General features: G+C 39.5%; 1 protein-coding gene across 9 annotated transcripts in view; it reads right to left on the bottom strand.

Annotated features, from left to right (window-relative positions):
* RBMS2 (RNA binding motif single stranded interacting protein 2) overlaps positions 1–19,425 on the bottom strand; it is a 62,736-nt gene extending 43,311 nt beyond the window's left edge. For 4 of the 9 annotated variants that reach the window (XR_005719669.1, XR_005719667.1, XR_005719670.1 and 1 more), the window contains exon 1: positions 18,460–18,641. Coding sequence is in view for 5 of the 9 variants with exons in the window: in XM_040232979.1 (XP_040088913.1) it covers positions 18,460–18,525 (66 nt within the window). In the remaining 4 variants the exon portion in view is untranslated. Of the gene's footprint in view, positions 1–18,459; positions 18,642–19,354 lie in introns of those variants that run through there. The other 5 variants (XM_040232978.1, XM_040232976.1, XM_040232974.1 and 2 more) reach the window with 2 other exon arrangements.
* Between the last annotated feature and the right edge of the window lie 6,357 nt (positions 19,426–25,782).

The following is a 25,782-nucleotide window of genomic DNA, read 5'->3' as shown; positions in this document are numbered from 1 at the left end:
AGTCAATGTTCACTAAATGTTTTTTCAAAAAGTGTATTTCTTGTCTATAGAGCCCATTAACTAGCAGAAAGTAGTTAAAACACAGGCTCAAAAATTAAAAGACTGAGGTTTAATTCTACTATTGCCATGTGTGAGCTGTGTGACTTTGGTAAGTTGCTTAAGCTTACCTGCAAAATACAGACAGTAACAGCAACTGCATAATATGATTAGTGTGAGGATTAAAATACATACAAATAAAGCAGGTAATGCCAAAGAATGTTCAAACTACTGTACAATTGCACTCATTTCACATGCTAGCAAGGTCATGCTCAAAATCCTTCAAGCTAGGCTTCAACAGTATGTGAACCAAGAACTTCCAGATGTACAAGCTGGACGTAGAAAAGGCAGAGGAACCAGAAATCAAATTGCCAACATCTGTTGGATCTTAGAAAACAGGGAATTCCAGAAAAACATCTACTTCTGCTTCATTGACTATGCTAAAGCCTTTGACTATGTGGACCACAACAAACTGTGGAAAATTCTTAAAGAGAAGGGAATATCAGACCACCTTATCTGCCTCCTGAGAAACCTGTATGCAGGTCAAAAGGCAATACTTAGAACTCCACAACACACTGGTTCAAAATTGGGAAAAGAGTATGTCAAGGCTGTATACTGTCACCCTGCTTATTCAAGTTATATGCAGAGTACATCATGCGAAATGCCAGGCTGGATAAAGCCAAGCTGGAATCAAGATTACTGGGATAAATATCAATAACCTCAGATATCGATATGAAGTGACACCTCAGATGACACCATTCTAATGGCAGAAAGCAAAGAGGAACTAAAGAGCCTCTTGATAAAAGTGAAAGAGGACAGTGGAAAAAGCTGGCTTAAAACTCAACATTCAAAAAACTAAGATCATGGTATCTGGTCCCATCACTTCATGGCAAACAGATGGAGAAAAAATGGAAACAGTGACAGACTTCATTTTCTTGGGCTCCAAAATCACTGTGGACGGGGACTTCAGCCATGAAATTAAAAGATGCTTGCTCCTTGGAAGAAAAGCTGTGCCAAACCTAGACAGTGTATTAAAAAGCAGAGACATCACTTTGCCAACAAAGGTCCATCTAGTCAAAGCTATGGTTTTTCCAGTAGTCATGTATAGATATGAGAGTTGGACTATAAAGAAGCCTGAGTACCAAAAAATTGATGCTTTCAAACTGTGGTGTTGGAGAAGACTCTTAAGAGTCTCATGAACTGCAAGGAGATCAAACCAGTCAATCCTAAAGGAAATTGACCCCAAATATTCATTAGAAGGACTGATGGTGAAGCTGACACTCCAATACTTTGGCCACCTGATGCGAAGAGCCAACTCATTAGAAAAGGCCCTGATGCTGGGAAAGATTGAAGGCAGGAGGAGAAGGGGACGACAGAGAATGAGATGGTTGGATGCCATTACCGACTCAATGGACATGAGTTTGACAAGCTCTGGGAGATGCTGAAGGACAGGGAAGCCTCGCGTGCTCAGCCCACAGGGTCACAAAGGGCCCCAGCTGAGAGACGGAGCAGCAACAGCAGCTCTTACAGTGCTTGAAATATGAAAGGAGCTCATGTTTGTTCGTTCAGTGAATGCTTCATGCCCACTCTAGAGTACCAGGCACCATGTCAGGTACCAAGAGCAAAACGCTGACTTAAAGACGATCTAGAGACGAAGACGTGAGATGGTCTTGGTCCTAACGGAATTCAGCATTTAGCAGAGGTACAGCCATTAATCAAATAATCACAAAGGAACTGTATAATTACCGAGTGTGACAAATGGCCTAGGGGAAAAAAAAGATCAGAAGGCTGTGACCTACTTTAGTTATTATAGTCAGAAAGGTGACATTTAAGTGAGACTTCAAGGATAAGCAGAAACCAGTCATTCAGAGAATGAAATAAAAGATCATTCCAGAAAGAGAAACGTGCAAAAGACACAAAGTGAGACTTTCAACTGAATCTGAAAGAAACAGAAGGCCAGTGACACTTGTGTACAGAAGGATGAAGGTGTAGGTACAAACTTTCAGGCTGTCTTTAAGTGTCTGGCTTTCATTCAACCCTACAGACAGTGAATAATTTTATGTAAGAGAGAAGTTATAAGATCTGATCTAGGTTTTCAAAATACTACTCTGGCTACTATGGAAAGAATAAACAAGAGTAAGACAGGAGTTGAAGTGGCAAGCTCAATTAGGAGGTCACTGTAATAGTCCAAACCAGAGATAATAGAGCCTATAATTGGAGAGATGGCTGTAGAGATGGACAGTTAGCTTATATAATAAATTAGATGTGGGAAAGTATAGTGTCTAGCTTGAGTAACTGGATGGATGGTGGTATCATTCACTACTACTATAGAGATGGGGGGCCAGGGCCAATTTGAGGACTACAAAGCAGTCATCACATTTTGAATACATTAATTTTAATAATTTGTGAGACTTCTAGGAAAAAATACCAATTAAGAAGTTGGATACACAGAGGAGAAGTCTGGTCTAGTAATTATCGGTAAACCTATTAGCATAGTAATAAGTGAAATTTAGGAACAAGGTATATTTAGAGAGAAGGCAAGAAAGCCTAAAGGACTAAAAATACTCAGAAACTGAGTAGGGTAATTGACAAGAAGGTCAAAAGAGGAGGAGGAAAGGGCAAGACCCAAGAAGGTGGTGTTACCAGAAGCAACAAAAGACAGCGATTCAAGAAATGGGGAATGGTCAACTCTAGCAATGCCACTAAGAGGTTATGTAAGATACAAGAGAACAAACAAACAAAATACTATTTGGATTTGTCAACTTAAAAGTACTATGGATTAGACCAAGCAGAAGAAAGAATCAGTGAGCCTGAAGAGAGATCATCTGAAATTATCCAGCCAGAAGGAAACAAAACAAAGCCAAAACGAAGAGGAATGAAGAAAGCCTATGGGACTTACAGGGCACATTAACAGAAACAACCTACATACCGCTGGAATCACAGAAGAAGAGAGGGAGAGAGGGGTAGAAAGCTTATTCAAAAGTAATGGCTGAGAACTTCTCAAATGTGGGGAGAGATGTGGACATCCAGGTTCATTAAGCTAAAAGCGCACTTCAAAATGTCAATCCAAAATGACCTTCTCCGAGATGTATTACAGTAAAACCATCCCACGTGCCACAGAGCATAAGCCCATGCACCATAACTACTGAAGCCTGCACACCCTGGAGCCCACGCTCTGCAACAAAAGAGGCCACTGCAATTAAAAGCCCATGCACCACAACTACAGCAACTAACCTCCACTCGCCACAACTAGAGAGAGCCCACGCGCAGCAACAATGACCCACTGCAGTCAAAGAAATAAATACATAAACAAAAAAACTTTTTTTTTTAAGTCAGAAAAAAAATGTCTCTCATACATGAAAGTCTCCATAAGGCTACGAGTTGATTTCTCATCAGAAATATTGCATGCCACGCGTGAATGGGACGATATATTCAAAACGCTGAAAGAAAAAAAATAATAATAATAAAAAAATACTTTACCCAACAAAGTTGTCCTTCAGAGGTGAAGGTGAAATAAAGACTTTCCCTAACAAAAGTTGAGAGTTCACCACCACTTTAACCTGCCTTAACAAGAAATGCTGAAAAGAATTCTTCAATCTGAAAAGAAAGGATATTAACTAATAACATGAAAATATACAACACACTGATAAAGGTAAACATAGATTCAGAATACTCTAGTATCATAACACTAACTACTTAACTCTAGTATAGAAATTAAAGGACAAAAGTATTAAAATAGCTATAGCTACAATAATTTGTTAACGGATACACAATATAAAAGGATGTAAACTGTGATATGAAAAACATAAAATGGGGGGAGGTAAAGGGGTAGATTTTGTATGCAATCAAAGTTAAGTTGTTATCAGCTTAAAAATAGATTGTCACACCTGTAACATGTTTCAGGTGAGCCTGATGGTAACAACAAAACAAAAACCTATAATATACATAAGATAAAGAGAAGGGAATCAAAGTACATCATATCAGAAATCATCAATTTCAAAATAAGACAGTAAGAGAGGAGAGGAAGAAAGGAACTACAAGATGGCCAGAAAACAATTAACAAGAAGAAAGGAACTATAAGATGGCCAGAAAACAATTAACAAGATGGCAGTAATAAGTCCTTAGTGTGTGTCAGTCGCTCAAGTTGTGTCCAACTGTTTGCAACCTCATGGACTGTAACCCACCAGGCTGCTCTATCCATGGGATTTCCCAGGTGAGTATACTGGAGTGGGTTGCCATAATAAGTCCTTATTGAGTTATAATTACTTTAAATGTAAACAGATTAAATTCTCTAGTCAAAAGGCAAGAGTGAAGAGTGGCTGAATGGATTTTTAAAAAAGGCCTAATGTTTATACTGCCTACAAAGACTCACTTTGCTACAAGGACACACATAAGAACAAAATGAAGGGCTGGAAAAAGATATTCCATACAAATGGAAACCAAAATAAAGCAAGGATAACTATACTTATATAAGGGGGAAAAAAAGTCAAAAACTGTAATAAGAGATAAAGAAAGTCATTATATGATTATAAGAGTGTCAATTCATCAAGAGGATTCACAGCACTGGAAGGATTGATGCTGAAGCTGAAACTCCAGTACTTTGGCCACCTGATGCAAAGAACCAACTCACTGGAAAAGATCTTGATGCTGGAAAAAACTGAAGACAGGAGGAGAAGGGAACAACAGAGTAGTTGAATGGCATCACTGACTTGATGGACATTAGTTTGAGCAAGCTCTGGGAATTGGTGATGGACAAGGAAGCCTGGCATGCTACAGTCCATGGAGTCGCAAAGAGTCAGACATGACTGAGCAATGGGACTAAAAGAGGACCTAAGCATCAGAGTACCTAAAATATTAAGAACACCTAAAATATTAAGCAAATATTAACAGATCTGAGGGGAGCAACAGACAATACAATAATAGCAGAGGATTTCAATATCCCACTTTCAATAATGAATAGATCACCCAGACAGACAATCAATATAGAAACAATGGACTTGAACTTGATCAAATAACCTAACAAACATATATAGTCTTCCATCTAAAAATAATAGATTACATCTTCTTTTCAAGTGCACCTGGAACATTCTCCAGGATAGAGCACATGAGGTCACAAAAAGTCTCAGTAAATTTAAAAATATCGTAACTATACCAAGTATCTTTTCTGACCAATACGGTATAAACTAGTAATAAATAACAGATGGAAAAGTGGAAAATTCACAAATGTGTGGAAATTAAACACACCCCTGAACAACCAATGGGTCAGAGATGAAGTAAAAAAAAAAATCTTGAAACAAAAGTGGAAACACAACATACAAAAACCCATGGGATGCAGCAAAAATAGAGCACAGAGGGAAGTTAATGCACATGTTAAGAAGAAAAAAAATCTCAAACTACCTCATGAAAAAGAAGGACATATTAAGGCCAAAGTTAGAAGAAAGAGGGAGGTAACAAAGATCAGAGCAAAAATAAATAAAATCAGGAATAGAAAGACAATGGAAAAGTAAGCGTTAGTTTTTTTAAAAAAGATAAAATTGACAAGCCTTTAGCTAGATTACAAAGAGAAGAGGACTCAAAGAAATAAAATTTAAAATGAAAGAGGAGATATCACAAAAACATGGAGGATCATAAGACACAATCATACGCCATCAAATTGGACAGCCTAGAAGCAATGAACAAATCTCTAGGAATGTATGCTCTACCAGGTCTTGGTAATAAAAAATACCGAAAACCCCAACAGACTAACAAGGAGACTGACGATCTCCAGGACTAGATGGCTTCCCAAGTGAATTCTACCAAACATTCAAAGAATTAACACCAATTCTCAAACTCTTTCAAAAAACTCAATAGACAGGAACACTCCCAAACTCAGTTCATGAGACCAACATTACCCTGATACCAAAGCCAGATGAGGATACTACAAGAAAACAACAGGCCAACATCCATGACAAGGATAAATGCAAAAATTCTTAATAAATACTACCAAAACAAATTCAACGGCATGTTAAAAGGATCATATACCAAGATCAAGTCTTTTCTAATACTTATTTATTTTTGGCTGTGTGGGGTCTTCGTTGCTGCAAGCAGGCTTTGCCATGCACGGGCTTCTCATCATGGCGGCTTCTCTTGTTTCAAAGCATGGGCTCCAAGAGTGTGGACTTCCATAGTCGTGGCAGATGGGCTCGTTTGCCCCACAGCATGTGATATCTTCCTGGACCAGGGATCCAACCACTGTTCCTTGCATTGCAAACTGGATTCTTAACCACTGGACCACTAGGAAGCCCCAAGGACAACTTTTATTATTGAGATTGAATAGGTTGCTTTTTGTTTTGTTTGAACATTTGAAAGAATTTAGTCTTAAATGGGGCTTCCCAATTGGCACTAATGGTAAAGAACCCAATGAAGGAGATGTAAGAGATGTGGGTTCAATCTCTGGATGGGAAATATCTCCTGGAGAAGGGCAATGGCAACCCACTCCAATTTTCATGCCTGGAGAATCCCATGGACAGAGGAGCCTGACAGGCTACAGTTGGTCCATAGGGTCACAAAGAGTCAGACATGACTGATGCAACTTAGTAACCACACAGTCTTAAACACTTTCTGATTTAAAATTTTAGTACTTCCCTGGTGGCTCAGTGGTAAAGAATCTGCCTGCCAATGGAGGAGACACAGATTTGATTCCTGGGCCAGGAAGATCCCACACGCCAAGGAGCAACTAAGCCCGTTAGCCACAACTACTGAGCCTGTGCTATAGAGCCGGGAAGCCACAACTGCTGATGCCTGCATGTCTAGAGCCCGTGCTCTGCAACAAGAGAAGTCACTGCAATGAGACTTCAGTCAACTAGAGAGCAGCCCCCAGTCACCACAACTAGAGAAAAGCCTGAGCAGCAACAAAGACCCACACAGCCAAAAATAAGTAAATAAATTTCAAAACCCTTTACAAATTTTTTAAAACTTTAACTTTTATGTATCAAGATGCTTTTATCTCTTCATTGTAGAACTTGTTTATAAAAATTCACTTCCTGAAAGAGAAATATTTGCAAATCATATACCTGACAAGGTATTAATATTCAAAATATATAAAGAACCCCTAAAACTCAATAACAACAAAAAAATCCCACTTTAAAAATGGGCAAAGGGCTTCAGTATTTCTCCAAAGAAAATATACAAATGACCAATAAGCACTTGAAAAGATGATCAACATCACTAATCATTAAACAAATACAAATCAAAATTATAATGAAATACCTTCTCACACCCATTAGGATGGCTGCTATCAAAAAAATGGAAAGTAAGTGTTGGCAAGGATTCAGAGAAAGCAGAACTTGTGCACTACTGGTAGGAACATAAAATGGTATAGCCACTAAGGAAAATAATACGGTAATTCCTCAAAAAATTAAAAATAGAATTACCATATGATCCAGCAATTCCAATTCTGGGGATATACCCAGAAGAACTGAAAGCAGAGTCTGAAGAGATATTTATACACCCAAGTTCACAGAAACACTATTCACAATAATCAAACGAAGGAAGTAACTCAAGTATCTCTCACAGATGAATGGATACACAAACTGTGGTATGTACATTCAATGTAATATTATTCAGCCTTATAAAGCAAGGAAACCTTGATATATGTTACAACATGGATGAACTTTGAGGACATTATGCTGTTATATAAGTCAATTACAAAAAGACAAATACTGTATGACTACATTTATATGAAGTACTTAGAGAATTCATAAAAGACAGAAAGTAGAATAGTGGTTGCCAATAGTTTGGGGGAAGGGGAGAATGGGGGAGCCGTTTAAAGGGGTAATTTCAGTTTTGCAAGATGAGGAGTTCTACTAGAGGCGGGCTGCACAACGTGAATGTATCATGCTTAACACCATTACACTGTATACTTAAAAATGGATGAGATGGCAAATTTTGTTGTACATATTTTACAATTAAAAGATAAAAAGAGCAAATATTGAGAAAAAGAGTGGAATGTAATGAAGCAGAGATTTTAAAGGAACTACTTTTTCAAGAAGGTAGGTTATAAAAAGGATTATAAAAGGATCAGAAAAATGGGACAGTAACTGGCAGAAGAAACGGGATCAAGCAGGGTTTCCATTGTTTTAAGATGAGAGAAACTGTAAGTTTGTTTATATGCATTCAGGAAGAAAAAGAATGGAATCATATCTTCCATGGGTAATTTTAATGATCGTTTACTATGTAGCAGGCATTAATTACTAAGAGTCCAATAAAGTAGGTACTAGTGTATTATGTTATTAGATATGGGGCTGTAGGAGAAAGAGAACAGTCATGGATAAGTCAAGAAGTTTGGCTTGAACACCTGGAAAAATGATATTTACAGTAAATTTACATTTACTTAGATGGAGAAGACAGTGAGAAGGACAGCTGCGGCAGAGTAAGGAGGAAGAAGGCAGGCAGGAGCTCTGTTTTAAACATGTTAAATGTGAAATGTTCGATAAACATCTAAATGGAGATGCGATGTTAGAATATGAATCTGGATTGTAGGAAGGCAGTCCAGGTTGAAATCTAATTTGAGATTTGTCCTCCTATGGGTGATTTTTTTTTAAACTTAGGGATAGATGATTTACAGTGTTGTGGCAGTGTTAGGTATACAGCAAAGTGATTCAGTTATACATGTGTGCGTGTGTGCTTAAGTTGCTTCAGTCACGTCCAACTCTTTGTGATCCCGTGGACTACAGCCCGCCAGGACCCTCTGTCCATGGGATTCTCAGGCAAGAAGACTGGAGTGGGTTGCCATGCCCTCCTCTAGGGGGTCTTCCTGACTCAGGAATCAAACCCACATTTCCTGCACCACTGGCAGACTCATTACCCACTGAGCCACCTGGGAAGCCCTGTTCTATCTATATATATCTCTATCTACCTACCTATCTATCTATCTATATATATATATATGTATATAGTCTTTTTCAGATTTTACATTAGATATGGATAATATTTAAAGCTATGAGACTCAATAAAACTATGAATGGAGAAGTGTAGATAGAAAAGAAACTCAAGGACTGAGTCCTGGGGATCTCCCAAAGTTCAGAGATCAGGAAAATTAGGAGAAACCGGCAAAGAAGCCTGCAGAGAAAAGGCCACAGACACTAGAGAAATAGGAGGGTATGGTGGTCTGTAAACCAAATGAAGAAAGTGTTTCAAGCAATTGTGTGATCAAATGTGTCAAGTGTCGACAACAGATTAAGTAAGATGAGGGTTATGAACTGACCACTCAGGAAAATGAAAAGTCGTTCCAGACCTTTGTAAAAGCAGTTTTGGTGGAGCATTGGGAATAAAAGTCAAATTAGGTTGAATTTAAGCGAGAATGAGAAAGGTATGACATTTTCAATAAGTAGAGAGGCTATGAATCTACAGTAAATTTTATATTGCTGATGGAAACAACAGTAGTATACTTAGAAAGCAATTTAGCATTATCTCTTTTTAAACTGGGGTTTCCAAGGAGGCACAGTGGTAAAGAATCCACCTGCCAGTGCACAAGATGAAAGAGACTCAGGTTCTACCCCTGGGTCAGGAAGATCCCCTGGAGTAGGAAATGACAACCCACTCCAGTATTCTTGCCTGGAAAATTCCACAGACAGAGGAACCTGGTGGGCTACAGTCCATGGGGTCTCAAAGAATCAGACACGATTGAACATGCACATGTATTTTAATTTTTTTGGCCACACTATGGGGCATGCAGGATCTTAGTTCCTCCACTAAGGATCCAAGCCATGCCCCTTGCAGTCTTAACCACTGGACCACCAGGGAATTCTCCAGCATCATCTCTTAAAAGTCAACATTCACAAACTATGCTCCACAACCCCACTCCTACATATAAATTCCAAAGAAATTTTTACACAGCTGTGCCACATATATGATAATATTCTGAGCAGCTATGTTAGGAACAGCAAAAACAAACAAGCCTGGAATAGTCCAAAAGCTCACTGGTGGAAGAATGGATAAATTATGGTATATTCACAAAATGAAATATTATACAACAAGAAAAAATGAATAAAATATACAACATCAATGAATCATGAAGATGTAATACTGAATGGAAACAAAAAACAGAAGACTGTTGCAATAAGACAATAAAGCAGAGGTTGACAGCGCAGATTAGGAGCCAGCGATCTGAGTTCACATCCCAGCTGGGCCATTCACTAGAAACGTGATTATTAAGCTCTCTGTGGTGCATTTTTTCTCATCTGTGACTCAGGGAAAATAATCATGAAACTGTCATGAGGAGTAAATTATATATGTAAAGCACTTAGAACAATGTAAAAAAGCAAATTAAACATGATTTTAAACTATATTTTTAAAAAGCAATAGAATGATAAATATAAAATTTAAGAGTAGTTACCTTTAGAAGGGAGGTAGGTGGTGGGATGGGGAAAAACTCCTAAGTGTATGTAATTTACAGGCAATGATCATAGTTCTTAAGTTGGAAGACGGGTTCACAGGTGTTCCTCTTTTTAAACTATTTTGTTTATTTTTGGCTGGGCTGGGTCTTTGCCGCTGTGAGGGCTTTTCTCCAGCTGTGGCAGGCGGGGTCCGCTCTCTAATAGTAGCAGCACATGAGCTCCCATTGCGGTGGCTTCTCTTATTGTGGAGCACAGGTTCTAGGGTGTGTGGACTTAAGGAGCTGCAGCTCGTGGGCTCAGTTGTTGCATCTCCTGGGCTCAAGAAGCACAGGCTTAGTAGTTGTGGCATATGGGATCTTCCTGGATTAGGGATCAAACCCACGTCTCCTGCATTGGCAGGCGGATTCCTTACCACTAAGCCACCAGGGAAGCCCACAGGTGTTCCTCTTATTATTATGCTTTGTCAGCTTCAGTTCAGTTGCTCAGTTGTATCCGACTCTTTGCGACCCCATGGACTGCAGCACCCCAGGATTCCCTGTCTATCACCAACTCCCAGAGCTTACTCAAACTCATGTCCATTGTGTCAGTGATGCTATCCAACCATCTCATCCTCTGTCATCCCCTTCTCCTCCCGCCTTCAATCTTTCCCAGCGTCAGAGTCTTTTCTAATGAGTCAGCTCTTCGCATCAGGTGGCCAAAGTACTGGAGTTTCAATTTCAACATCAGTTCTTCCAATGAATATTCAGAAATGATTTCCTTTAGGATGGACTGGTTGGATCTCCTTGCAGTCCAAGAGACTCTCAAGAGTCTTCTCCAACACAGTTCCAAAGTATCAGTTCAGTGCTCAGCTTTCTTTATAGTCCAACTCTCATATCTGTACATGATATGCTTTATAGTTACATGTAATCTTGTTATTAAATAAAAGATAATAAAAGAGAAGTAATGGAAGGAAATAAATTGGAGACAGCTAGTATATATAACTCTTAAAAAAATTCTTTCAAGATAGTTTATATAAAGGGAAGAAGAAAAATGGAACAGCAGCTGAAGGAAGAAATGGAACCAAGAGAAAGGGTTTTTTTTTTTTTAAATAAAAGAAATAACAGTCTATTTACATAGGTCCTAGCACATTCTGGAGCTATTTAGTGAATGTGAGTACGATAAACAAATAAATAGTAAAAGGCCATTCCAAAAGGAAGGAACAACAACAAAAAAGTATCAGAGGCTGAATACTACAAAGGCAACAGAATCAGAGAATGGGAGGGATTACGAATAAACACATATATTTGGAAAGTATCAAGTAACTGATCATGAACCTTTTTTATTACATTTTGGTTTCTGTATCTCCCACCTTTAAGAAAATTCTCCCCACATACCACTATCTTCTTCCAGCCTTCATCTCATTTCTCTGTTCCCCATCTTTTTAAAATAACAACTTGGGACTTCTCTGGTGGTCCAGCGGCTAAGATTTCATGCTCCCAATGCAGGGGGCCTAGGTTTGATCCCTAGTCAGGGAACTAGATCCCACATGTCACAGCTAAGACCCAGCACAACCAAATTAAAAAGTATAAATAAATATTTTAAAATAAAAATAACTTTATTGAGATATAATTTACATACCATGTAATTAACCCATTTAAATATAATTTCAATGGTATTTGGATCACTATAATCAATTTTAGAACATTTTCATTACCTCCAAAAGAAACCCAATACCCCACTGCTGCTGCTGCTAAGTTGCTTCAGTTGTTTCCGACTCTGTACGACCCCATAGATGGCAGCCCATCAGGTTCTGCCGTCCCTGTGATTCTCCAAGCAAGAATACTGGAGTGGGCTGCCATTTCCTTCTCCAATGCACAAAAGTGAAAAATGAAAGGGAAGTTGGTCAGTCGTGTCCAACTCTTAGCGACCCCATGGACTGCAGCCTACCAGGCTCCTCTGTCCACGGGATTTTCCAGGCAAGAGTACTGGAGTGGGGTGCCATTGCCTTCTCCCAATACCCATTACCAGTCACTTTTCTTTCCCTCTGAACTCTCCTACTCCATCTCTAGGCAACTGCTAATCTCCTTCCTATCTCTCTGATTCTGGACATTTCATATAAATGGAAGCATCAAATACAGCTGATCCTTGAACACCACAGATTTTAATCCACTTACATGTGGATTTTCTGCTATTGGTTTAATCTGAGGATGCAGAACTATGGATATGGAGGAGTCATGGATACGGAGGATCAAATATAGCTTATATGTGGATTTTCAACTGCACAGGGCTGGTGTTACAAGCCCCGCGATGTTCAAGGGTCAAATGTATGTGGTCTTTCGTGACTGGCTTCTTTCACTAACATAATTTTTTCAAGGTTCTTCCATTTTGTAGACTGTATCAGTACCCTATTACTTTTTCTTTTTTTTGGCACATCACACAGCAGGTAGGATCTTAGTTCCCCAAGCAGAGATCAAACCCATGCCCTGGAGTCCTAACCAGTGGACTTCCAGGGAAGTCCCAGTACTCTTACTACTTTTTAATCACTGAATAAAATCCAAAATTCCATTGTATGGGTAAATATAGTATTTTACTTATCCATTCATCAGTTGATAGATATATGGATTGTTTCCACTTTTTGGCTATAATGAATAATGCCGTTATGAACACTGATGTACAGGCTTTTTGTGTGGACATTATGTTTTAATTTCCCTTGGGTATATACCTAGTTCAGTTCAGTTGCTCAGTCGTGTCTGACTCTTTGCGACCCCATGAATTGCAGCACGCCAGGCCTCCCTGTCCATCACCAACTCCCGGAGTTCACTCAAACTCACGTCCATCAAGTTGGTGATGCCATCCAGCCATCTCATCCTCTGTCGTTCCCTTCTCCTCCTGCCCCCAATCCCTCCCAGCATCAGAGTCTTTTCCAATGAGTCAACTCTTTGCCTGACGTGGCCAAAGTACTGGAATTTCAGCTTTAGCATCATCCCTTCCAAAGAAAGCCCAGGGCTGATCTCCTTGCAGTCCAAGGGACTCTCAAGAGTCTTCTCCAACACCACAGTTCAAAAGCATCAATTCTTCGGTGCTCAGCTTTCTTCACAGTCCAACTATCACATCCATACAAGACCACTGGAAAAACCATAGCCTTGACTAGACGGACCTTTGTTGGCAAAGTAATGTCTACACAGAGTGTGTTTAACCTTTTAAGGAACTGCCAAAATGTTTTTCAAAGCAGCTGCACCATTTTACATTCCTATCAGCAGGTTATAAGGGTACAATTACACCATGCTATTATCTGTGTTTTTGATTACAACCATCCTTGTGGGTGTGAAGTGGTATCTCACTGTGGTTTTGATTTCCTTGATGGCTAATGACACTGGACATCTTTTCATGGCTATCTGTAGATCTTCTTTGATGAAATATCTATTCAGACATTTTGCCTGTTTTTTTAATTTTTTTCCTGCACTTTCACCTTAATCCAAATTCTTAAAAGATCAGTCTATATTTACCATCTATACTTCCTTACTTTCATTCACTCAACAACCCACTCCAACCCTGCTTTTACTCCTCAATCTGAAATTGCTTGTTAAAGTCACCAACCACCTCTCCACTGACAAAATCATGACTATTCATCAGTCTTCATCTTCCAGGATTAACTCTTATGGTTTGCACATCTGCATTTTAATTCTAGCTGACTTTTTTTGGCCACACTACACACGCACAGCATGTGGGATCTTAGTTCTCTCACCAGGGACTGAAACCGGGTGCTCTGCATTGGAGATGTCCAGTCTTAACCACTGGTCCACCAGGGAAGTCCCTGACTTCTTATTCTGACTTATATTTTCTTCTGTTTTGTTTCTTTTCTATATTTTTCTGTCTTACAGCATACTTTCTTAGGAGAGTAGAAATGTAAACCAACAACCAAAGAGTACTGCCAGGGAACTGCAGGTAACACAGCTGGTTCAAGCAGTCAGTGCAATGACAGCGTGCAGGGGAGGTGGGGAGACAAGGAAAGCTGGGCCAACAGCGGGCAGCAGGCTGAGCAGGTAACATGCCCCGTCCAGCAACGCGGGAGACTCAGGTTTGATCCCTGGGTCAGGAAGATCCCCTGGAGAAGAAAACGGCAACCCACTCCAGGATTCTTGCATGGAAACTCACATGGATGGAGGAGCCTGGCGGGCAACACACAAAAATTCTCTCTCCCTGTTAGGAGTATGAACAATTCTAGTATTGCTTCCCACTTTCTGCTCTCCTGAGTTAACTCTTCCAAAAACCTTCAGGTAACTCAGACTTCTTAAAGAGTGGAAATCTGGCAATGCCTACCAGCCAGTTCACTCTCATCACGGCCTCTGCTCCTCCACCCAACCCCACTCCCCGCAACTCCCCACCCCAATATGGCCTTCAATATGTTAAGATCAAGAAGAAATAGAAATTTATGCAAAACAGGTCAGGGAAGGCAAATTATCCCAAGTTTAACAAAGTCTCTTTTCTTTTTTTCCAAAGGGAATGGTTGTTGATGCTCTGAGGAGTTAACTTATAATAACACATGCCAGGAAGATGATGTCAAGGAAGGTGTGGTTAGGCTCTTTACAAGTCTGAAATTCCTTTACTCACAAACACTTCCTCTTTCAGTCTCACCTATACACAAATCTCTCTACTGAGGCAACTCTTTCAAAAGTTGAAGGAAGTGTTGAGACCTTAGAACTCTGATCTTTTTACCTTTACTCTTTTCTTTTTTTTCTTTAAGAACTAAGAATAATTAAGATAGATTTTTTTTAATACCATAATTTTTCAGAATCTCTCTTTGAAATTCACATTTTCTCCTTTCTATGATTTAGAATTCTCCAGGCAAGAATACTGGAGTGGGTTGCCATTTCCTTCTCCAGGGGATCTTCCCAAACCAGGGATCAAACCAGTATCTCCTGAATTGGCAGGCAGATACTTTACCACTGAGCCACCAGGGAGGCTCTTGTGATTACTTAATTCCATTAAAAAGAATGGATATTCAACAGTACATCCTGAGAAAGAATGTGTGTGCCTTTATCGGGCATTATACGTTTACTCATTGTATACCTGTATTTACAACAGCCAAGAAAGAATAAGAAAACTGTAATTGTCCTTGGCTCCTCAGGAAACAACTTCTCTGATAAAATATACAAATATGTTTCAAAATAAAACAATCCTTTTTTTTTGCCGAATTGCAGGACTTACATGATTTTGAGTTCCCTGACCCGGGACTGAACCCCAGCCACGGCAGTAAAAGCACTGAGTCCTAACCACTGGACTGCCAGGAAAGTCCCCAAACAATTCTACTTTTAAAAGACATTAAATAAAAATTAATGAAGTTACAAAAGTGCTGTACAAATAAATCTTTTCAAACTGAGCTCACTCAAGAAATTATTTTTATTCCACTAACCAGAAGTGACAACTACAGTAAATTATGATATAAAAATACTCCTTAAAGAAAACAGATCTCTACAAATCTGTTTCTTACAGATTTTGGTACAACAAAATGATGGAAAAGAAAAGCAGATGTTTATAATGTGTACCTTTTCAGAAATTTAGAATTTTATTTCAGTTTTTCAAATGTTCCAGAGATCTCCAAAACTTTTCACATAGATTTGTCCTACCTGACAAACTTACGTAGTAACAGAAATGGTAAATAAGCCAATGTCAAAATTAAAACTTTAACTTGTCATTGAAAAAAGTCTGGTAGAATAGACAAAGCAAGCTGCTACCAATTACTTCCCTTACTGGGTGGGATTTAGGTAACTTCAGGACATGAAGGGAAGATTTTTTGTTTTATATACCTCTTGATGCTTAAATTTTAAAAATAAATATATCTTATGTTTATTACTAAAAACTAACAACTTATTTTAAAAACTAACCTTCAGTATATAAACAGCCAAATTACATGATCAGATTCACTCAAAACATTCTTCTCAAAAAATGAACACATTAAGCTGTACATATCAACAAAAACACAAACAGTAATGTAGTAATCACTTCATTTAAATAGGCCCAATACCTGCAAACCTATATATACACACAAGTTGTCATAGCCACAAAGTGATGTCATCATAACGCTGACCTATAAGAACCCAAAGAACATTTGACAAATACCCTGAGTAATTACGATCTACCCCATCCCAGGTTTCTTAATGAGCTTCTCAAACCTTACAAGTTATCAGAAAGAGATATATTTGAATCCCAGTCCACAATAATAACCCTCATCCCCTATATCAGTGGTCCCCAACCTTTTTGGCACCAGGGCCTGGTTTTGTGAAAGGCAATTTTTCCACAGATTGGTGTGGGGGATGGTTTTCGGATGATTCCAGAGCATTACATTCATTGTGCACTTTATTTCTATTATCCCTACATCAGCTCCACCTCAGGGCATCAGGCATTAGATCCCAGAGGTTAGGGACCCCTGCCCTACAATATCCTAGATTTAGAAGCTGATTGAATGTTTCCTATACAACAAGGGGAAAAGGAAGTACAGAGCTAAGAAACAAGAATATTTTAGATATCATCAAATACATGGGTACTAAGAGGAAGAAAACAATTTCTGGAATTCATTTTACTGTATTTTAATGGGTAATCTGAGAGACTTGGGGGGAAAAAATTAGGAAGGAAACTTTTATATAGTACTATACAAGATTTGAAGAGAATAAAGACCGATGAGCTATCCCTCTGTCAAAATCATATTGATTTATGTGTGTGTATATAAAATTGATAACATATGAACCCATATTTCTTAAGGATATAAAATATGTGTGTGTGTGTGTGTGTGTGTGTGTGCGTGTGCGTGCGCTCATGTGTGTGTTAATTACTCAGTCGTGTCTGACTCTTTGCCACCCCATGGACTGTAGTCCACCAGGTTCCTCTGTCCATGGAATTCTCCAAGAAAGAATACTTGAGTGGATTGTCATTCCCTTCTCCAGGGGATCTTCCCAATCCAAGGATCAAACTCTGGTCTCCTGCATTGCAGGCAGATTCTTAACTGTCTGAGCCCCCAGGGAAGCAATGACAGAATGAATACCATATAAACTAACACCAGGTGTTTCGGTTCCAAACATTTACCCAATGCCTTGATCAGATACTTTGTTCATTATATCAGTCTCCTTAGGTATATAAGAAAGTATCAAGAATCCCTTCCTATGCCCCAACAATCCATCAAATGAACAAAATATCCTAAAATATATATGGCACCTTTTTTTCTACAAAGAACAGCTAGAAAATCAAGACAGAGGGTAAAGGGTCTTTCTGCTATAGCATAAAGTTTCTCCTAGTCAGCACTGTGTGCACTGAAATGCCAAGAAACTGCCCAAGATATTCCTTGGCAACTGTGGGCACGACTGTACACCTCTCCCCAGACTGCCCCTGTGCCCAAGCATAGCACAACTCTCTGGCAGCTGTGGGTAAATCAAAAAGACTTCAAAGATGCCTGCTGAGCTTGGCTATCTACAGAGCAGGAAGCCCCAGCTTAGCAGCAGACCCCAAAGAATCCCAGAACTTTCTGCCTTAATTCCCAAGGTCTTCTCTTAAAAACTCCTTGCCTACAGGCTGGGTGGAGTAGGGTCTCTATCTAAGCTCCAAGAGTAGACTCAGTCCTCAGATCAAGCTGTGATTTCACTCACTGTATTCAAGCTACCTGATAACCCTGATGGAATGGTAGGAAGGAAGGAGGGCTGGAGGAGAATACAGTTAATCAAAACAACGAAATAACCCTGGAGTGAGCAGGCTGGGGGCCAGGGTTTGAGGTGACATATTTTCCCTGTGAAAATTGGATACATCAGCAGGAAGTCAAACTAACTTCACAAAGCTCTGAACTTGCAAAGCTTGATTTGTTTTTAATTCAACTGCCTTCTCAGGCCTCAGGTAAGGGACTGTAAATTCCTGGAACTTCGGAACCAGGTAAGAAAAGATGACCAAAAAAAGTAGTGGAAAAAGAGAGGAGCTGAGAGGAGAGGAAGCCTGTTCCCCTCTTAAGGAGAATGTTAAAGCCAAGGGCACTCCCCGATCCCCAGAAAAGGAAGTAGCTGAATTCCAAAAAAGCACTTTTCCCTACCTTCTTGTTGTTCTTGTTATAGCCAAAAGTCGAAATCCCAGGCCTGGACGTCACTGATAGCAGCATTTTCTCTTTAATGTCAGGAAGCTAAGAGAGAAAGAGGGAGAGGGAAAGGGAGAGGAAAGAAGGGAGAGAAGGAGGGAGGGAGGGAGGAAGAGAAGGGAGAGGGAAAAGGGAGGAGGGGGGGGGGGGAGGGCGGGGGAGTGAAGAATGAGCTAGGGCTGCTTGTTTACGTCACTGATAGAAGTTAACCCTGAGTCTGAGTGAGGCTCTTCCACTGGGTCCTAATGCCCAAGATGTTATTTTTTTCATTTTTCATAGGCTTAGCAGTTAGACCAAAAAGAAGTTTTTAGGTCTTTCAACTCTATCCCCTTTCCTATTTATTTTGACAAGTTCAGATTCTCATGGAAAAAACGAGGACATTTTCTCCTTAGATCTCAGCTATAAGATTCCAAGCTTGATTTTAAAGGGACACTGCTTTGGAGAACATGTGAACAAAATAAGCTCAGTACTTCCCCCACCACCACCACTTTATATTTACAGTGAGCTTAACACACAGAATAACAAACAGAAGAGCTCACCGAAGAGCGGAGACAAGCAAAACAGAGGATGGGGAAATAATTAGTTTCAGATCTTTGCACAGTTTTATTCCTCTTGGGTCACGCTGATGGGCTGATGCTTCTTAATCCTTTCAGATTCTCCCAGGTATGACTTCAAAAATGATTTTTCAAACCGGAGTAAGTCATGAAACTTGATGCTTAGTGCTTTTTTCCCCCCCAGCTTTACTGAGACATAACTGCCTAGTGATTTCTTTGACAGTTGTAAGCTATCTTATATGAATCTTCATCCCACTATTCCGAGCTTCAAGGCCCATGAAACTGAAACGATTACTCACCCAATCTGAAGTTTATGCCCAAGCTGAACTTCACAGAGTTGGGATGTTTGCTTCAAGCTGTCTCTAAACTGCAGAAAAATAAACAACTTTTTTAAAAACACGCTTCACAGAAAAGAAAAATACAAAGATCTTAGGAGGAAAGGAACATTAACTTTAGAATCAAAAATTTAACACAACTGCAACACTCAACTCTAATAGTACTAAAGGAATGTGCTGTAGAAGGTGCCTTAACAATAAACTTGTAGGAAACCAAAAATTTAAGAACGCTATCCAGTAATTTACTAGTCTAGTCCAAGTGAAACGGGGATATAGGATGAAAGCCTTCAAATCCCTTAAGGCCCCCTCACTGTCATAGTGGATATTCTAAGAAATAAATTAACCTGTCTGCTTTACCAGAACAAAGATTAAGGCCAAACCCTCCCTTAAATGAAGTCCCAGTCTCTATTCTAGTTCTCCTGTCACCTTTTTGCTATAATAAAAGGTCAAACAGTACCAACATTCTGCAGAGTAAATACATACATACCACACCCCCAATCTCTAACTTTCATTTCTAATAGGACAGGAAGTGCCTGCTAAGCTCAAGGGACACAGGAAGGGTGGGAACAGCCTCAATGTGGGAATTGCAACTGAGACTGGAAGCACAGCAGCCAAATGCAGTCAATAAATCAATAAAGGCATCTCCCACGGATACCATATTTTTTTAAGTCCCTTTTCTGCCCTCAGAGGTTCTCATTCACTATATGCCAAGTTATCATTGACATTTAGTTCTGTCTCCCTTAGCCTAACAATGTGGCACCAAACCTTAGTCTTTAAGACCTGATTTATAGTGGGGTTTATCTTTCAGTGGTTAAGACTCTGCGTTCCCAATGCAGGGGCCCTGGGTTCAATTCCTGGTCAGGGAACTAATTACTATATAAAACTGAAGTGAAGTGGGGGTCGAAAAGAGTCGGACACGACTCAGTGACTAACACTTCACTTCAACTCTATATAGTAATTAGAGCACAATTCTCATTCTGCAACTAAAAAGATTCTGTGTGCTACAACTAAGACCCAGCAGAGATAAATAAATATAATGAGGTTTATAACAGCACTCAACCTAATTTCTTAAAAATCCTAATATTCTCAATGTGTTGTGTTCTCTTACTGCACTCCTTAATGCTCAACGATATCTTAGAATTTAAGATAGTTAAAACCGTAAGTTTTAGAGGAAAGCAGACATGCATTCAGATCCTGACACCACTGTTAGTTACTGTTTACGTAACTTTAGGCCAAGTTACTTAACATCTTGATGCACTCATTTCTAAAATGGAGATAATAGCTCCTTCATTAGCCTTTAGGGTCAAATCCAAGTTCTGGTTCAGTCCTCTCATTCACAAGCTGAGTGACATTGGGAGAATTACCTCATATGTCTGAACTTCACTTCGCTCATCTGTAAAATACAGTAAATAAACAGTCTCTACTTCCTAAATTGTAATGAAGTGAAATAAGGCAATGCATATAAAGCCCTTAGGAAGGTACATGGCACACTTGGGAAACACTTGGTAAAAAGCTAACAGGTATTAGCTCCATTTAGATTAATCACTCTGTCTCCCAGTGTGTATCCCTCTGGGTATTACATAACCCAGATTTTATGATCTGATATGAACATTTCCAAAAACTAGTATTTTAGTTACATTCAAAAGATCCTACCAGGACTAGATAGGCGGAACTATATAAGTGAAAATACTAAATAAGAAATTTCAGGAATCATCCAACCCAATTTCTTTTCTCTATCTCCCAGAAGCAAACGATCTGATCATTTGAAAATTCTTTTCATAACTCCAATCTCCTGAAATTGGTGGAATATCTCTTATCTCTAGGGGAAAAAAAAAAGGAAACAAAATAATACAGAATCAAAGCACATTAGACAAGACATCCCAGCTCCCATTTCTCAAGAGTCCTGCTACTTTAAGAAACTGAAATAGATTTTTAAAAGAGGAAGATCTTCAAATACCCTAAAATTTAACACCTTTTTGCCATTCTAAAAGTAGATAAAGAAGGATCCAATTAAATAAATTCTATTTTATATATATATACATATATATATGTTTTTATTTGTTAGGCTGTGTTGGGTCTTAGTTGCCGCTCACAGCATTTTTTGTTGTGGCCGACGGACTCGCTAGATATGGCTCAAGAGTTTAGTTGCTCACAGCATGTGCGATCTAGTTCCCAGGCAGGGATGGAACCCAGACCCCTGCGTTGAGACTAGACTCTTAGCCACTGGACCACCAGGGAAGTCCATTTTTAAGTATATTTTTAAAGCAGGTAGGGACTCCCCTGGTGGTCCAGTGGCTAAGGCTTTGTGCTCCCAATGCAGGGGCCCCGGGTTTGATCCCTGGCCAGGGAACTAGAATCTACACACTGCAACTAAGACCCAGTGCAGCTAAATAAATAAATAAATATTTTTAAAATAAATGAAGGAAGTTATAGAATCTTATTGAAGCGACAGAGAAGGTGATGGAGTTCTGTGGTTAGATTCAGAAAGTGTATGAGAAGAGGAAGAATCCTATTTCTTCCAGTGTGTTTACTTTGATACCCACCCCCCTCATCTGCTTTGCCGATTATGACTGCTTACATTTTTCTAGATTTAGTCAATGCTTCTCAAATTCTTGATTCTTTTGGGCCCAGCACCCAAGAGTTTTTCTGAGGGGAGAAAAAGTAAAATAGTTATTTGGAACATCTCTTAGAAAGAGATATCTATATCTCAGATTCCATATAGACTAGTATGTGATTTCCCCAGAAAAACTGTAACAGGGAAGAAGAAATCTGACTCCATTTTGGATCTGTTTCTTTACTTTAACCTTTGTATTCTATTGCTTTTGCTACAAGTTAAGAATGCTGCCTATAGCCTGAAATATAAAGAATAGCCCATTTTCAAGGTTCTGACTTTTAAGGTATAACACTTTTCCATTCATGTAGAGATTTAAAAGGCTACAGAACAGAGTAACATTGGTCATGTTGGAGGTACACAGAAACAATATAACCTGACCTACATGGACAGATGCAAGAACAAAGGATTCTGACCCCAAGAAGTCTGTAACAACCAACCACCACCACCCCCCGCCTCGCCTCCCCTTTTAGTATAAAAGAAGCCTAAATTCTAACTTGGGTACTGGTTCTTTGGGACAACAGTCCACCATCTTCTCAGTCTGCTGGCTTTCCAAATAAAGTCACTATTCCCTGCCTCAAAGACTTGTCTCTCGATTTACTGGCCTGTCCTGTGACAAGCAGTACAAACATGAACTCAGTAACAAAACAACAGGTGTGTGTCTCAGGTAGAGCAGCCAGAGGTCTTGGGACTTCTCTGGTGGTCTGCACTTCCACTGCAGGGCCATGGGTTTTATCCTGGGTGGGGAACTAAGAAAAATCCTCTGTGGGTTATCTTTCCTCCCACTGATTAACTTCTGCGACCAAACGTCTAAGTAATGACAAAAGACCCAAAAGTCCAGTTTATTTAATGGTAAAGAGATGAATAATGCCTCAAGAAGTGGGGAAAAAAAAAGTTTAACACATCAGCTTACTCAAGCAGGAATATTTAAGGATCTGCACCAAACAACTAGAGAAACTTAGCCCTGTTCCCTTCAGATGTAGGATGGAATGACAAAATGACAAAATTGGTCTAAAACTAGAAATTGGGAAAGTTCGCCCTATCAACTCCTTGACATAACTCATAGAAAAGAGAGGGAAAAGAAAGGCAACTCTGAAGAATTATTTAACTTATATCCTGGATATCAGTGCTAATAGTATATTCTCCTCTTCCATAATAAGATACTTCTGGCCAAATCTTATTACAGAGAAAACCCTAACAAAACTTTCAAGTAACTCTTCCTTTGACAGACACTAAAGAAATACAGCAATCAAATCATCTAGCATCCATGGACCAGAAAATTAGCATAATGTAGAAAGAAAAGACTAGACTGGATTCAATGCACACCCAGAATGGACTGCATTGATAGGTAATATTATAGTCTCCAAATGCACATTTCCTTCACACTTGAGACATTAATTTTGTTTAGCTTCAGCTATCCCTAAAATAGGACTGATGCTAAAGCTGAAACGCCAATACTTTGGCCACCTCATGGGAAGAGTTGACTCATTGGAAAAGACTCTGATGCTGGGAGGGATTAGAGGCAGGAGGAGAAGGGGACGACAGAGGATGAGATGGCTGGATGGTATCACCAACTCAATGGACGTGAGTTTGAGTGAACTCTGGGAGATCATGATGGACAGGGAGGCCTGGCGTGCTGCAATTCATTGGGGTTACAAAGAGTCGGACACGACTGAGCAACTGAACTGAACTGAACTGATCCCTAAAATAAATAACTCAGATAATCACAATAAAAGCCCACAACTGAATTCAACAATTAGACTGAACCAAATGAAATGGCTGGTTATGTAGGTTAAACACAGAATCTTTTCAAATAGTCAAATACTGGTAATTTCATGTGATTAAATCCAACATTGCAGAAAGTGTGAAGCAGTGAGGATGATAATGAGTCAGAACACTGGTGAACTGGATACCTCCTTTCCTTTGTCCTGTCTCATTTTCAGATTAAAAAAAAAAAAAAAAAACACTCAGAGAGGTAAACTCACTTCCATAAGGTCCTGGGAGTCAAATAATATCTGACACCAGAATCCAGACTTTCTGTCTTAATTCAGCATTGTTCCTGGATCAGTGTGACTTGATTGTAAAATTTAAAATTCTGATAAATATATATTTAGGGGTCATAAATAATAAAGGAATAATCCTAAGATTCCAGAGGTGAAAGTTCAACTGTTTTCCTCAAATCAACTCTTTATCTCAAGTAGCAGAGATATCTAATATTTCAGTCTGTTCCTAAATTGCACAATGGAGGATATTTCTAGGGATAAACCTATAATGCAAACAACAGAAAACTACAGTTGTTGGGAAGTGCTGCTAATTAAATATTCAAGAGTCTACCTGAGGTTTGATTCATTATATATTTAGAAGATAATTTGCTTGAATTCTGCTTTCCTCTCAGGGATAATTTGTAGCATAACCTGAAACTCTCAGATGAAACAAGATTTGAATATAAGAAGTGGCTTCTAAAACATCAATATACACTATTTATGAGGTTAGTAGTCACTAGTAGGTTTTGCCAGAATCACAGACTTGATGAGGACAGGGACTGTGACTATTCTGTGTACCCTATTATATCCCCAGTATTTAATAGTATCTGGCTAAAGTAACATTTAAAAATATTTGTCAGCAGTGACAACCTCCCCATGAAAGCTTGCTTCTTGAAAAGGATCTCCTTCACCCCTTTCTAGAAGAAAAGAGGAGAAAGGAAACTCCATCTAGAGTGGAACCCTAATTCCTACTTCGTGGATGCAAAATGCCCAGATGCTATAAAACCATCACTCTCTTTAGTCATGCACAAATGCTAGGTTTGTGTGTTGGCTGCTCTACTGTCCTCTCGCAGTCACAGGAGAAAAAGCAAAGCTTACAGCAACATCCTCCTTTAGACAGAAGCAGCAGTAAAAACACCCTGGGACTTTCCTGGTGGGTCCAGTGGTTAAGAAACCACCTGCCAATGTAGGGAACACAGGTTCGATGCCTGGTCCGGGAAGATCCAACGTGCCACATAACAACTAAGCCAGTGCACCACAACTCCTGAGACTGCTCGAGAGCTCAAGAGCCACAATTCCTGAAGGCCGCTCACCCTGGAGCCCATGCTCTTCAACAAGAGAAGCCCTCATACTCATCTAGAGTAACCCTGCTAACAGCAACTAGAGAAAGGCCTCTCCTGAAGCAATGAAGACTCAGCACAGTCAAAAATAAAAAGCTAATTAATTTGAAAAAATAGAAGCACCCTATATTAGGAAATAGATGGGGAAACAGTGTCAGACTTTATTTTGGGGGGCTCCAAAATCACTGCAGATGGTCACTGCAGCCATGAAATTAAAAGATGCTTACTCCTTGGAAGAAAAGTTATGACCAACCTAGATAGCATATTCAAAAGCAGAGACATTACTTTGCCGACTAAGGTCCGTCTAGTCAAGGCTATGGTTTTTCCTGTGGTCATGTATGGATGTGAGAGCTGGACTTTGAAGAGGGCTGAGCGCCGCAGAATTGATTCGTTTGAACTGTGGTGTTGGAGAAGACTCTTGAGAGTCCCTTGGACTGCACGGAGATCCAACCAGTCCATTCTGAAGGAGATCAACCCTGGGATTTCTTTGGAAGGAATGATGCTAAAGCTGAAACTCCAGTACTTTGGCCACCTCATGAGAAGAGTTGACTCATTGGAAAAGACTGATGCTAGGAGGGATTGGGGGCAGGAGGAGAAGGGGACGACCGAGGATGAGATGGCTGGATGGCATCACTGACTCGATGGACGTGAATTTGAGTGAACTCTGGGAGTTGGTGA

The sequence above is a fragment of the Oryx dammah genome, unplaced genomic scaffold (assembly GCF_014754425.2).
Source record: "Oryx dammah isolate SB20612 unplaced genomic scaffold, SCBI_Odam_1.1 HiC_scaffold_29, whole genome shotgun sequence".
Lineage (NCBI taxonomy): Eukaryota > Metazoa > Chordata > Mammalia > Artiodactyla > Bovidae > Oryx > Oryx dammah.
This window is presented reverse-complemented; position numbering and strand designations above follow the sequence as displayed.